This window comes from Plasmodium brasilianum, chromosome 14 (assembly GCF_023973825.1).
Source record: "Plasmodium brasilianum strain Bolivian I chromosome 14, whole genome shotgun sequence".
Taxonomy (NCBI): domain Eukaryota; phylum Apicomplexa; class Aconoidasida; order Haemosporida; family Plasmodiidae; genus Plasmodium; species Plasmodium brasilianum.
Window position 1 is genome coordinate 1,061,062 of NC_090127.1, and position 14,737 is coordinate 1,075,798.

Genomic DNA, 14,737 nt, shown 5'->3' on the forward strand with positions numbered 1-14,737 from the left:
TTTTTTTCTATTTGTACCGCAACCCATTTTATTTTACATATTTTTTTAGCGTACATTTTTGTAAATTTATTACCGATCTATTTAATGTTTTTTTTTTTTTTTTTGTAATTTCTTTAAGTTAGTTAATATATGCATCAATCAAAAATGAAAAAAATGGAAGCACACACACGCGCAAATATATGTACATATATATATATATATAGGTATGTATGAGTAAGAATCATGCCTTTTATATTTTGTTCCCTGCTTTAAACGTTATTACTTATTTTGATAGAATTTAATTTTTAGTTTCTTTCTTCTTTTTTTTTTATTACATCCCCTTTGTAATGAATACCGTGAAAATATGATATAAACAACTGTATAATGATACTACCCCTTTTAAAGGAAAGAAAAATGACTAATTTTGACTATTCGTTAAAATGATAAAAAATATACTTAAGAAAAGAAAATACTGTGATAGATTTCTACTACTAAATTCTCGGTGTATTCATAACAGTCATTTAAATAAAACTCTGAAGAACATATATAACGAAAAATTGAGAGATAAGTACCTGGATAATATATATAACAATGAAATTAATATTAACACTATAAATAAAAATATTAAACACAAGAAGATTGACTATTTGAGGCAGTTAATATACGAAGAAGTAAATGGCGATGAGTATCTTTTAAGTGAAAATATTTTGGAAGAAATAAAAAAAAATAAAAATAAATATGGGCACAGCGATGGTAACAGCATTGACAATGATCATAACAGTAACAGGTACAGTGACATCATCAATAGGAACAGCAGTAGTGGTGCAAGTTACTGGAACAATGATAATGAAGCAAAGGATGAGGGGGAAAAAAGTCGAAAAAACCACCCTATCGAACAAGGAAAGGAAGAAATGAGTGAATCAAAATATAAACAGGCAATTAGAATATATAATTTGTTGAAGTTAAATGACAAAGCTAGTATTTTCGATGAAGATGTATTTATGAATATAGATAGTAAAATAAATCATGATATTTATGAATTTGCTCAAAAGAACCTTATAAATTATCCGTACGAAAACATAGATTCCCCATCTAGAATTAGCAAGAAAAACGATATAGATGTACAAACTGTATGTAATGATAAAACAGCTACGTCAGAAAGTTTAGAGTATAAAACGGAGGGAACTAGCGACAGTAGTATAAACAATGATCCAATTAACAATGATCATACTTTTGATGAAAGCAATTTTATGAATATTACAAAAATGAACCTGCCTATATTCAATCCTTCAAGTTTTTGTCTAGCCATAGAATGCTTAACTAATTATATCTGTGATGATTTAATTATTTTATTTGGGGACTTGGTAGATAAGAAAAAGATACCAGAAAAAGGAGAAAATGATAGATTATATAAATTTATTAATTTATTATGTAATTTTTTTAGTTTAGAAAAAAAGCATTCAGACGTAGATAGATGGATGCTTGATGTGTATAAAAAGATAAAAAGTAAATTACCATCAAAACTCAGAAACATTAAAGATGAGTATATACAAAAATGGATAAAGGGACATTTAGAACGAGTTTTACTTAACGAAAAATATAAAAATGAAACCTTATATAAAGAAAAATATTATAATTTAGGAAATGATTTTGTATATGACAATTTGCCATTGAATAATACGAATGTTATGGATAACAAAATAAATTTTTCTACTAACAAATTAACTTACTATTTTAAAACAATTATTGAATTTTTACTAGAGAAAAAAATAGATAATGATTTAGAAGAACAATTAAAAATGATGTTTTTAAATCTAAAAAAAATAGGTTTACAGAATTGGTTAAAAATGGACGTAAAAGACTTTGAAAAATATCTGTTAAGAAATAAAAATAATAATTTTTTAGAAATATCAGAAAACGATAAGTATGTATCCTATTTAATGCTAAAGTGTGCAAGTCGCAATATTACAGACTTTTTCTTTTATGAAGAATTTTCTCCATTTTATCTTTTTCAAGAAAAACCAAAAAACTCTATTGAAGAAAAAATAAATAGTTTACAAGAAAACAAACATATATCAGATGATGAATTAAAAAAAATGATTTATACGAATCAGTCTGCAATAACTATAACAGGTAGCAATAACATCAATGACGATGAATATAACGATATGGACATTGACCTATTCTTAGAAAAGGAAAAGAAATATAACATGAACAGATCATTAATTACTTACAACTTTGATGAAAATACCAATTCATATAACTACAAATACAAACAAATTCCAAATACTATATATGATCAAAATACTAATAAATATATAAGAGAAAAAGAAACAATTGATCCAATGCTGAAATTAAATGAAATGAGGTCTTCCATATTGGAAGTTAAAAGGATGATGAGCATGACTAAAGGTTAAGATTTCTCTATGCATTCCGAATGCATACATATATATAAGTATATATAGAAACATACATTCACATATACCTACCAATGGAATGTATCTATTATATTAATAAAAAAAAAATTTCTTTTAATTTCTTTTAATTTCTTTTAATTTTTTTTTTTTTTTTTTTCCTTGTGCACATGGTAAAACTCTCTTAGTTTTAGAATAATAAGCTATACTGTACGTAATTTTCTATGCACTGTTGTTCCTTAAAACATATAGTAATCTCGAACTATTTCTTTTCACTAATTATAATTTTTGCAGACGGAAGGGTGTATTATATAAGAATAATCATAATTATAGGTAACGGAAAGGGGGTATATGGCTATGGGGTAGGTTTTGGAAAAAATATTAAAGAAGCTAGGAACAGTGCTTTATTGAATTCTATTAGCAATATAGATTTTATAGATTACAATTATAAAAATTGTATTTTAAATTTTCCAGTTAGTGGACAAGAATATTCTTCACATGTTAAAATAATACCTCGACCCTTGGGAAAAGGATTAAAGATGAATAGAAAATATTTACCGTTAGGATATATATTAGGATTAGACAATGTTAAAATTTCTTTCAGTGGTAGTAACAAATGGATGAGTAGAATAAAAGCATTAAAAAGATGTTTAAACAAAATTGTATCTATTAAAACATTATGCAAAATGACAGGAAAAAAGTATGTTTGTCATTTTGCACCACATTATTGTACCAGTCATTGGCCTGATTACTGGTTTAAAAATATTTTAAAAGAATACCAATATAAAATTCAAAGAATTCAGAAAAAAAGAAGTATGGTATGCAGAAAGAATTTTAGATCTAATATTTCAAAAATTCCTGAAGAAGTTAGACCAGACTTTACTCCTTATACCTGGAAGACACCAATACAAAAATATGTCGAATTGCAGAAGTTGAAGAGGTACATAGATAATAACATTTTCCGTACCAACGTTTTCTAAAAATAAGTACACACAAATATGTATATAAATATATATATATATATGTACGTACAAGTACAAACCGCAACATGACTATTTTGCTTGTTTGAATATAAATAATTTCTTAAAAGGAAAAAATGGCGCTAATATGATTTGCATATAAGGCATTTATACTTTTTTGTATTTCTTTATATTCCAAAAGGAATCTTTCACGTAAATATAAATTTTCCATTACAATATCATTCGTTCCAATTTTGTTTTTTTATAATACTATACATTCATTTTATTTTTATACGTATAAATTTTTTTATTTTTTTTTTATATAATTTTTTGATAAGAAAATTTTCATAAACAAAAAAAAAAAAAAAAAACATATATACACAAAAATATGTATGCATAAATGTATATACGCCTGTTCATATATATATATATATATTGATTTATGTAAGCATTTATTTTTTGTTTTTTTTTTTTTACAAATTAGAACATTTTTAAATATGAAAAAATAAAAGTGATAAAATTTTACAACATTTAATTCAAAAAACAAATTACAACAAAGCGTAACAAGAAATGATCATTATATGTTATTTTTTTTTTTCCATTTTTGTCTTTTTTTCTTATAATAAACATCTCAGTGTTCTTTATTAATTATTAATTGTTTTTCCTCGAATATCTTTGGAGTTCCAATATTAAATAAAAGGTTAAATCCAATGAATAGGAAGAAAAATATTAAAAAAACAACCATCAACTGGGATAAAATACTCTGGGAAAGGAAAGAAAATGGGGGATCATATGTGTTTTAATATATATGTATATATATGATACTTCTTTCTTTTTTCTTCTTTCTTCTATCTCTATTCTCCTTTAATTTAATATTTACCGGGTTGGTGTGGAAAACGTTTTTATTTTCTTTTGCATATTCAGGATTATCGAAAATTTCATTTTCTTTACAGGTGATTATATAAGTTATATAACTTGGGTGTTTCTTATAAATTTGGGGTATAATATCTATGATAAAAATAAATAAAATTTTCATTAAACATTAAATTATGGTGTACAAAAGAAATGTGATGTTTGTACATTAGTATTTATTTTTATCATCTTTTTCGAATGTATTTAACCTTCTTCACCGTTAACCGTGAAAACGTAGATAGAAAAATTGAATATCTACAAAACAAAAAAAAAAAAAAAAATTGTATATAAAATTAATTTCGCTTAGATTCTGTTACGGAAAAATAAAAAAATTTCCCTTCATAATAATTCCACTTAATTTTTTTAATATACCAAATAATAAGAATTACAACCATTAAAAATTTATTAATTCAAGTATATATATAAATATATATGTATGTACATAAATGCATATAAAATTAAAATACATTTTAATATAGCTATGCCTTCTTATTATGTATTGATATTTCTTCCTTAAAAGATAACACAATAAAACTATTCAGTTACTGCATAAATGGTGTAAAAAAATATTATACATAATAAAAACTTACATCATCTGATTTAATATAGTTCTGGGTTCCTAATTCATCTGAAGAATGTAAAAGTTTAATTCATTAGTAAATGAAAAATAGGTTATATACCCACATATATATATATATATATATATAATATATATATATATATTATTAAATTAAATGATATACCTAAATACTTAAGACTTCTTCCTTTAATTAAGTCCTTAACATAAGCACAAGTCCCAATTATGCTTACATTAGAGTTCTATAAATCCAATATTAACAACATAGAGAATTATAAAACCATATACGTATATATGTATATATACTTATGCATGTCTGTTTGGAAGTGTGTGTATGCTTCTATATATATATATATACATTTTTATGAATGCAAGCATATCAACACATGCGATTTAGTGTATTACTTTTAAAATTTTGGAGTATGTTCCCTTTATATCACTGTTACTGGTCTGTACAAAAATATGAAATATATATTGAAATACTTTAAAAAAAAATTTGAAGCTTTTAGTTATCCCTTACTTTTGTGTCTAAAAATATGATAAAGGATTTCTAAAACAGAAAAAAGGGGAAAAATAAATGAAAAAAAAAAAGGTATATATAAATGAATGCATATATATATATATGCATAAACACACATAAAGTTATATATGTATAACATCACAAAAAGGTTCTCATAAAGATGTATTTACTTCAGACAGGTTCAAAACTGTATCTTTATCAAAATTTTGGATAACTTCATCAGAACTATTAAAAAAATAAAAAATAAATACATGGATGTAAACGTATGTATGTATGCACCTATGCATTTATTTAATTATAAAAAAATAACAAATTCACAACTTTGTAAAGCGATTTATGCATTTGTTAACAGTGTTTATTTTATGTATTAAAAATGTTATACATCAATGCATACGAGGAAAGAAAAGAAATAATTTTTAATTATGCTTACTCTACTATTATGGTATCACACTGGACATAATATATCAAGTAACAAAAGAATGTTAAAAAAAGGAAAAAAATTCTAAGCATCTTTTAAGAAATTAAAAAATACGAAGCTGTTATGGTTTTAAGAAAAATATCTTTAATTTTATTTAAAAGGACATAATTAAAAGAATCCAAGTTCACTTTTAAAATAAAGTTTTTCAATTTGATAAAATTGAATTTTAATTATTTCAAGGAACCAATGCATATATATATACCATTAAAAAAAATAAGGTACAAAAAAATTTACGCATGTAATATATAAATTCAGGCTTCTATCTACTAATTTGTGTTATACTTTTTTATTTGAATTGTTTATTTTCTTAGTTTTTGCTCTTTTTTTTTTTTTTTTTTTTTATTATGTTATACATTTGTATATTTTAAATATTATGTATATATATTTTTTTTTTTTTGTGTGTGCATTAATACATCAATAGAGCAATTATTTCATATTTTTTCATATGGGAGAAAAAAAATGTTAAACACCTTCACTTTATTTTTTTGTATTGGAACATTTAGAACTAAATTTTTGAAAATGCTAAATAGTATTTTATCAAAAAAATTATGAAAACAATTTTTTTTTTTTTAGGGATATTTGTTAACAGGACAATTGTAACAAAAAAAAAAGTTTAACTTGAAAAAAATTTGAGGTTTACATATATATATTATATATATATATATATACATATACATCAAAAGTTAAAAAACAGCACCTTAAGTTTCAAGTAATGCATAAAAATTGCGCACTGAAGATGTATATGATTAAATGAAAAAAAGGAAAACATTAAATAAAGATAGTTACATTATATATATATATACGCTGGAAATATTTAAGCTTTTGTCATAAGTTAAAAAAAAAAAAAAAAAATTTGTGAAAATGTATAAGAACGGCCATATTCCATATTCAATTTTTAAATTCTTTTATTCCTTTTTTAATAACCTGAAAATATTTCAAATGTATATATGTATACATATTGACCATATGAAAAAAAAAAAAAAAAAAAAAAGATTAATATGGGTTCCATAATTTATGCATAGCCATACGTGCAAACAAAAAATGAAAAAGTATAAAATTATCAAATAAGCAAATAATGGGGTAACCATATGAACAAATAAATTAATATAAATAAATATGTACATAATTACATATGAAACACAATGTTGCAAATCTCTGTCGTATTCCCATTTAATCAGGACACATTTTGAATGTGATTAAAATAAATATATTATACAAAACAAAGCAGTTGCATATAAAATGGAATTTTTTTTTTTTATAATTACCGATGAGAGCAGACAGTCAAAGTTCTTTGAAGGGGTAAACATTTTATATTCATCTAAATGTATAATGTTTTTGTTTTCTAAATTTTTTAATTCATTTATTGGATCGCACATATGTATGTATTCCAGTTCCTTTTTATTATGAATATAGTGTTTCTTACTATTCTTACTATTATTTTCTTGATCAATATAATTTAATATTCTGTGCATGGTTTGACTGTCTATATCCTTGATATCAATTATTCCTGTTTTAATGAATGGTTTTAAAATTCTGCTAAATTTTTTTACCCATCCATTACCATCAATTTCACCGTTTGCTGTAATTAGTAATAAATGTCGTTCACTTTCAGTTCTTAATTGATCAGTTAAGTAAAAAAAGCTAGTTAGTACACGTACTTTTAGGGAACTAGACATATATAGAAATCTTTCAGATATATATTTTATCAATTTTTTACTTAATAATTTTGATGCTTGAGAAGAAGACCAATTATTTTTTATACACTCTAAATATTTAATATACTTATCACTTATTTCATTATTTTCTCGTTCATTTTTTAAATTCTTTCCTTTTGTACCGCTTTTTCCTTCATTATTCATGTGACTGTTATTGTAGTCTTTTTTCATATGACACTTGTTCTCACAGTCGTCATCACTTATCTTCGTATCAGTATGTTTATTCTTGTCCATAGATTTCAGAGTTCCTCCTGCGCTCATTTATCACAACTTTTCTTTAGAATACTGCAAATACACATGCGTACATATATGAGTATATATATATATATATATATATATATAAATTTTAAAATTTGGAAATGCTAATTTTTTTCATATAACATACTCTTCACAAATTTTAGCTTATTGGTAAAATACAAAAAAAAAAATGTTTTTGTCCATCCCATTTTTTTGCACTTTTGCTATTCTCTTCTTATTGTGCTTTTACTTTTTCCCTTTTTGTTTCTATTTTATCTTTAAAAATAAAAGCTTAATTTTCTTTTCTTTTTTTTTTTTTATAAGTACATACAAATTTTACTTCCTTTTAACAACTTAAATATTTTAGAAAATGTAATACAGTAAATAAAAGTTTAATATATAGAAATTTTTTTCATAGGAAAAAAAAAATATATAATTTTTTAGATTGGGTATAATACTTTAGTGATGGCACATTCCTATATGTTTACCTTAAATTGTACAATTTAAAAAAAAATAAATTCCATGAATAAATATAAAAAGTTTTAAATTAAAATAAACACTGAAATATAATAGTGAAATAAAATAATGAAATAAAACAGTTAAATAAAATAGTGAAATAAAATATTGACATAAAATAATGAAAAAATAGGTAATATAATGACAAGAAATATATATTTTTTTAAAAAGGCTAGTTACTGCAGTAACTAATTTTAAACATGATACATAATTTAAGCAATAGAATATATCTAACGAAATCGCATACTATATGGTGTGTATTACCTCAGCTTCACATGAAAAAAAAAAAAAAGACATTCATGTGAATAAAAAATTTAGTAAATAATAATTATATTAATACGCAGAATTTAAAATTTGAAATATTATTATGATAAAAAAAATTAATATTTTCATGTTTTTGCCTTACTCTTATATAAGCTTTAGCTTTGGGCTTTAATTTTTAAATGCTTTTATAATAATAAAAAAATAGTCATAGAAGCTCGGGGTTATTTGATCATATATAAAACTTAACTATGTAATATATGAGAAACTACTTTTATTTGAAACTTCGTATAGTTCGTACAAATGTAGAATAAAAAATTTATATTGTTTTTGGAAAAATATTTCAAATAATAGAAAATATCATGAATGATTATAAATATACGTATTTACATGAAAATAAAAAGTCAACCAAAATTTAAAAACTTATTGAAGTGAATTATGAAATGAAAAAATATTACTACATAATCATGTAAAAAAACATTTAAAAAATATTAAATGTATTTTTTTACAGTTATAATTTTTGACAAAATTTTCGAAAAAAATTAAAGTAATTATTAAAGGCATTAAATACGTTATTATTTTCACTTGCATTGTTATTATATTATATAAATACACACATTGATTTAAATAAATATATATACATATATATATATAACTACTTTAACTTAACTACTTTAAAAAAGTGATAATAATTATATAAGAAATTATTAAGTTTAATAAGAGCGCAATTATGCATATATATAATAATATATGTAAAATATTATTAAATAATTTATAACTACTTGTTAATTAAAATCATCGTAACAAATTTTTGTCAAACGTGTTTGGAAAAAATTTTCAATTTTTCAATTTTCCCATTTTTTTACTTTTTTTTGCTTTTCTATTCTTCAAATTTTTGTTATTACGCAAAATTTAAACTAACATGTATTTGTGCACGCGTAATAATATACAGCGTTCTTTTTTTTTTTTTATGGCTTTCGTATAAACATAAATGATAAACCAATCACCCGATTAGGTGTGTATAATATTATAACAAGAATTGTTATTGCATTCTGGATTTATATAGTTCGTGTAGTTTTCTTGATAATTATCATCACGGTTATTACTGTTAAAATTATTTTCATTAAATGAAGCTTTTTTATATGGTAATTCTTCTTCATTAGAGCTGTTTATTCCATTGATATAATTCGTAGTACTTCCTAGGTAATTTTTGCTATTATCTTCGTTAAAAATAAAATTTTCACTTTTTCTTGTCGTTGTGTGGATATTCGTACAGTTATCACCAACAGGGGTGTACTTATTTTGATCGTGCAAAAATGGGTTGTTTAAGTAGTTATTCGTTATTTGCACATCATCTAAAATGTTCTTATTATTCATATAATAATCGCAGTACTGACTGTAAATTTGATTATGTTCTACATTTTCAACGATTGGTATGTTTTTATTGAACCATTGGTTAGAGATACCACTACTGCTACTGGTATTGCTACTGTTATTGCTACTGCTATTGCTGCTGTTATTGCTGCTGTTATTGCTGCTGTTATTGCTACTGCTGTTGCTGCTGTTATTGCTGTTAATACCAACAATATCATTTTTACCAATTCTTTTTGACGAATTAGTACTGCACTTAATTTGAGAGTCTAAAAAATTTAAAGCATATTTATTCTCATATTTCACCGGACTGTATATATTATCACTGCAATATTCCTTCATAATTTTTTTTTCGCTAACAGCATCCTCATAATTCTTTAAGTAGTTATTCTGAATTACAATATCTTCATGAATGTTCGATTTATGTACTAAGTCATTATTACAGTCTAAATTGTTGGCAGATATAATATTACAATCCATATTGTAGTTAATATATTCATGGCAATATGTACATACAGTTATAAAATCATTTATTTTATATTTTCTTTCGTGCATACACACTTTTTCTTCACTATCTGAATTAAAATTATATGCAGAAATAATTTCATTTAAATCATTTTTGTCTTGACTAATTTCATTCAATTGTGATTTATATAAGGAGGACGAAAGTTCACTCTTTCCTTTTTCATTCATTTTTTGTATACTTAATATATTTTCATATGTGTTATAATCATTACAAAAATTGTTATCTATACATGCTGAGTTGTCATTTTGAGTTTCCGCAAATGATAATAATAATTCCTTATAATTTTTCTTACTATCATCTATTTCATTATCTCCTTTTAAATAATTTTCCCCTTCTTCGCATATCCCTGTGTTGATATTGAAACATCGATTTTCATTTAAAACAGGGTCTTCCTTATTTGGGTTGTTACAAAAATTATTTGCAATCGTTTTTACATAATTATTAAAGGTTTTTTTTTCAATTGGAGTTGATTTATCCGATAATATATGATCGATGATATTTTTAAATTGGTTTGTAAAGTATTCAGACTCATCATTAAAATTACAAAGATTTAACAAGTTCTCGTTCTCGTAACATGTAATATTGTCACCAGTAATGCAGTTATTATTACTTACATTGCCGCTATTATTGCTGATATTCATATTTATGTCTTCTTTATATGTAATATGCTCAAATTTTTTTACGCCTATATTTTCCGCAGTAGTGCTGTTACTAAATATTTTATTATCACCGCTAATACCAATACTTTCGCAGTTATCAACATTTTTCAAATTTATATTTTCATTTAAATTATCTACATTTCGGTTCATTTCCATGTGGTACTTTCCCTTTGTACTTAGGTCATCCATAAAATTGTAGGTCATGTTAAAATAATCATTACTGCTTATATTGTCCATTAATCTTTTATTCATTATATCCTTGCTCATAAAACTTTTATCCCTTTCTTTTTTAATATTAATCGGATAGGTAGGCACATCATTTTTCTCCATAAGAGTTGAATTCAAAGTTTCATTTATTTTTTCATTATTAATATTCATATTATTATTTTTTAATTCATTTTTATCCATCTTGTTTTCTCCTATAATCACTTTAATATTATCATCATTGATCATGTTATTTTCTCCTGGGCTTTTTTCAATAAAATTATTATTTTTATTAAACGCATTTTTAACAATGTTATCATAAAATCTGTTTTCGTATAAATCATTTTGGTACAATGCATTTTTATACAAATCATTTTGATACAGTTCACTTGCATATATATCCCTTGTAAAATCTTCATATGAACATAAGTTGTTCTTATCATATATTTCATTTAGACACAGTTGATTTTGATAATACGCACTTACATTCACAGCATTATCATCCAATTTATTCTTACCCATTTGGTTTTTATCAATTGATAATTTTTCCAAAAAGGTTTCAAATAACGTATCATCATTTAAATTTTCTACAAGTGTATTTATATCATATTCACTTATGTGAATATTTAATTTCTTCAAATAATCCTGTAGAAATTTTTTCTTATCATAACCCAACTTATATGATAAAACAGATGCATCATCATCCTCATTATCAGTGAACTGATCAGGTAAAGAATTCGCAGATATGGTACTCATATTGTAACTTACTTCATAATTATTATTACTATTAATATGCTGAAAAGTGTTAATATTACTACCGTTATTACTGCCCATAATACTACCATTATTACTGCCGATAATACTGTCGTTATTACTTTCGTTATTACTGCCATTATTACTTCCGATAACACTTCCGATAATACTTCCATTATTACTGCCATTATTATTTCCAATTCTGTTGCTATTACTACTATTTACCACACTGTTATATGCATCATAAAGGTTTGCGTTTGCACTACTATCATTTGTGTAATTATCTTCATTAATATGCGAAAGAACGGGTTGGTTAAAATAATTTTCTTCAATATTATTATCACAATAATTATTATTAACATAGCAATTAAAATTATTATAAAATGCTTTACTTAGTTGTTTTCCTGTTTTATTTGCACCATTCGCACTATCTTTTATATTATAAAAATCATAGGATACACTTCTGTTAATAGGATATTGCGATAATTTTCCAATATTTCGATTTACACTACCCTGACGATTATTTATGCTATCTATAATAACACCACTATTTTCATCCAAAATATTATCATTTGATATTTCTTCATCTGTTTGATGAGTTTTATATCTTTGACCATTACTTGGTTCACTGTCCTCGTACATTAACGTATATGCAATTGAGCTAGAAGATGTGGTGGTGCCACCAGCAGCAACATTAGCGACTGCAAAACTTTCTGGATTACTCAGTTGTTCGCTAGAATATACATTATTATTTTTCTTTTGATTACTTTTGTTTTTTTCCAATACTGCCTGCTTCTTTTTCTGATTGTTATCATTCGACATTATATCAAAATTTATATCATCCCAATATGGATGGATGTTTCGTTCTATGTTTGTTTTATTATTTTCTTGTTTATATTCGTTAGATCCATAATGTCCAGCTCTTGTAACCATATTCTTCCTATTATTTATCATATTATTATATGGACTGTGAATACCACTCTCTTTTTCTGCATTACAGATATAATAATCCGCATTTTTTGTTGAACTACTTCCAAAAACATTATTTTTAAAATTCAAAAATCGCTTTAAGTTGTCCATAACTTGATTACATAAGTTTTCAATATTGCCATTATTGTTACTGTTACTATTACTGTTACTGTTACTGTTACTGTTGCTATTACATTTGTTGAAAATTGTTTCATCACAGACATTTTTTTTGTTCATATCACTTGCATCTTCTGCTTCTATACGGAGTAGCATATCACTCGATCTAGTATCAATGGCGCTGGAACTATTGTTATTATTATTATTATTCCCAATATTCTCATTATTATTGCAATTATTATTATTATTGTTATTATTGCAATTATTATTATTATTGTTATTGCCGTAATTATTACTACTGTTCATAAAAAGTTTCTTCTGGCTTAGCACACTGCTGTCAATTAATTCATTACCAATTTTGGAATCATTACGCTTCATTCGGACACTTGAATTGCTTTCGCCTTTTATACAGCCTTCCGCTTTATTATTAGTTAGCTCTTTTATAATTGTATCGTTATGGTTCATTATCATTTCACTCACTGAATAGGATTGGGGATCATTTTTATTATTACTATTGTCACCTCGTTGACTGTTTATATCGGATAATGATTCTTCTTCTTCTTCCCCTTCTTCTTCTTCTTCCCCTTCTTCCTCTTCTTCTTCTTCTTCTGATTTAATCTTTTTACGTGCATGAATATTATATTTCTTTTGTAATAAATCTGGATTTTTTACTAATCTAAGACATAATAATTTTTTGGACCATTCACTCCTAACCCATGTATTTCCTTCTTTAATTAATGTTTTCCATCCACATTCACATTTCATTTTAACTTTTGTGCCGTCATTATTTAACCACTGACTCATATACATTTTCTGTTGACAAGAATTGCAAATAATTAATGGTACAGGTTTTTTCCATCTTGGACTTCTAACCCAGTTATTGTTTTTCTTTAAATAATTTTTAAAACCACACTTACATAATAATTTAACTTTTGATCCAATATCATCAAGCCAAGTATGTACCCACATTTTTGAATGGCATTCATCACATAATATTTGAGGAGCTTTTCTTTGTTTAATATTACCTCTTCTTGACCAAAAGTAATTCGTTCGATCATAATTTCTACTTCCACAATCACATATCATTATAATTTTAGTTTTATCTTTATCAAGAAACCTATTCGTTATCAATAATTCTTTACATTTGGTACAAAATACATAAGGTGCTTTTGGTTTTTGTTCTTCATTTTCTTCATAATAACAATTTATTATTTGTTTCCATTCATCATCTTCTTTGATATATTTATAATAACCACATAAACAATAAAATGTTATCTTGCAATAATTTTCTACAACCACATTTTTCTCCACTAATTCTTTATACAAATTGATATCCAAATATTTTTCGCTTTTCATTTTTTCATATACATATGTCCCTGCTTCCAATTCAAGAGGTACACAATTTCCATGTCTTATATCCTCTGCTCTGTTTTTACATCTCTTACTGCTATTTTTTTTCTTTGTTATTATTGTTAACTCTTTACATTTTTCTTCCATATCCTTTTCTTTTAATTCATTATATGTGTCCATATCATTATTTCTTGCTTTTATGAGATCCATAAATTCATGT

At 24.4% G+C, this 14,737-nt stretch overlaps 3 protein-coding genes across 3 annotated transcripts; 1 reads left to right on the forward strand and 2 right to left on the reverse strand.

The window, feature by feature from the left end:
* Nucleotides 1–419: 419 nt before the first annotated feature.
* Nucleotides 420–3,373, forward strand: MKS88_005452 (ribosomal protein S5; the record flags this gene model as incomplete). Its single annotated transcript, XM_067218714.1, has 2 exons — nucleotides 420–2,391; nucleotides 2,688–3,373. 2 exons carry the CDS (start codon nucleotides 420–422, stop codon nucleotides 3,371–3,373), a joined length of 2,658 nt encoding a protein of 885 aa, XP_067070662.1.
* Nucleotides 3,374–3,983: 610 nt separating this feature from the next.
* Nucleotides 3,984–7,815, reverse strand: MKS88_005453 (negative elongation factor A; the record flags this gene model as incomplete). The annotated part of the gene is made up of 10 exons (XM_067218715.1): nucleotides 3,984–4,115; nucleotides 4,233–4,360; nucleotides 4,474–4,519; nucleotides 4,855–4,892; nucleotides 5,008–5,083; nucleotides 5,247–5,291; nucleotides 5,362–5,391; nucleotides 5,532–5,586; nucleotides 5,792–5,811; nucleotides 7,105–7,815. 10 exons carry the CDS (start codon nucleotides 7,813–7,815, stop codon nucleotides 3,984–3,986), a joined length of 1,281 nt encoding a protein of 426 aa, XP_067070663.1.
* Nucleotides 7,816–9,579: 1,764 nt separating this feature from the next.
* Nucleotides 9,580–14,727, reverse strand: MKS88_005454 (uncharacterized protein; the record flags this gene model as incomplete). Its single annotated transcript, XM_067218716.1, has 1 exon — nucleotides 9,580–14,727. The coding sequence occupies one exon, from the start codon at nucleotides 14,725–14,727 to the stop codon at nucleotides 9,580–9,582; it is 5,148 nt and encodes a 1,715-aa protein (XP_067070664.1).
* Between the last annotated feature and the right edge of the window lie 10 nt (nucleotides 14,728–14,737).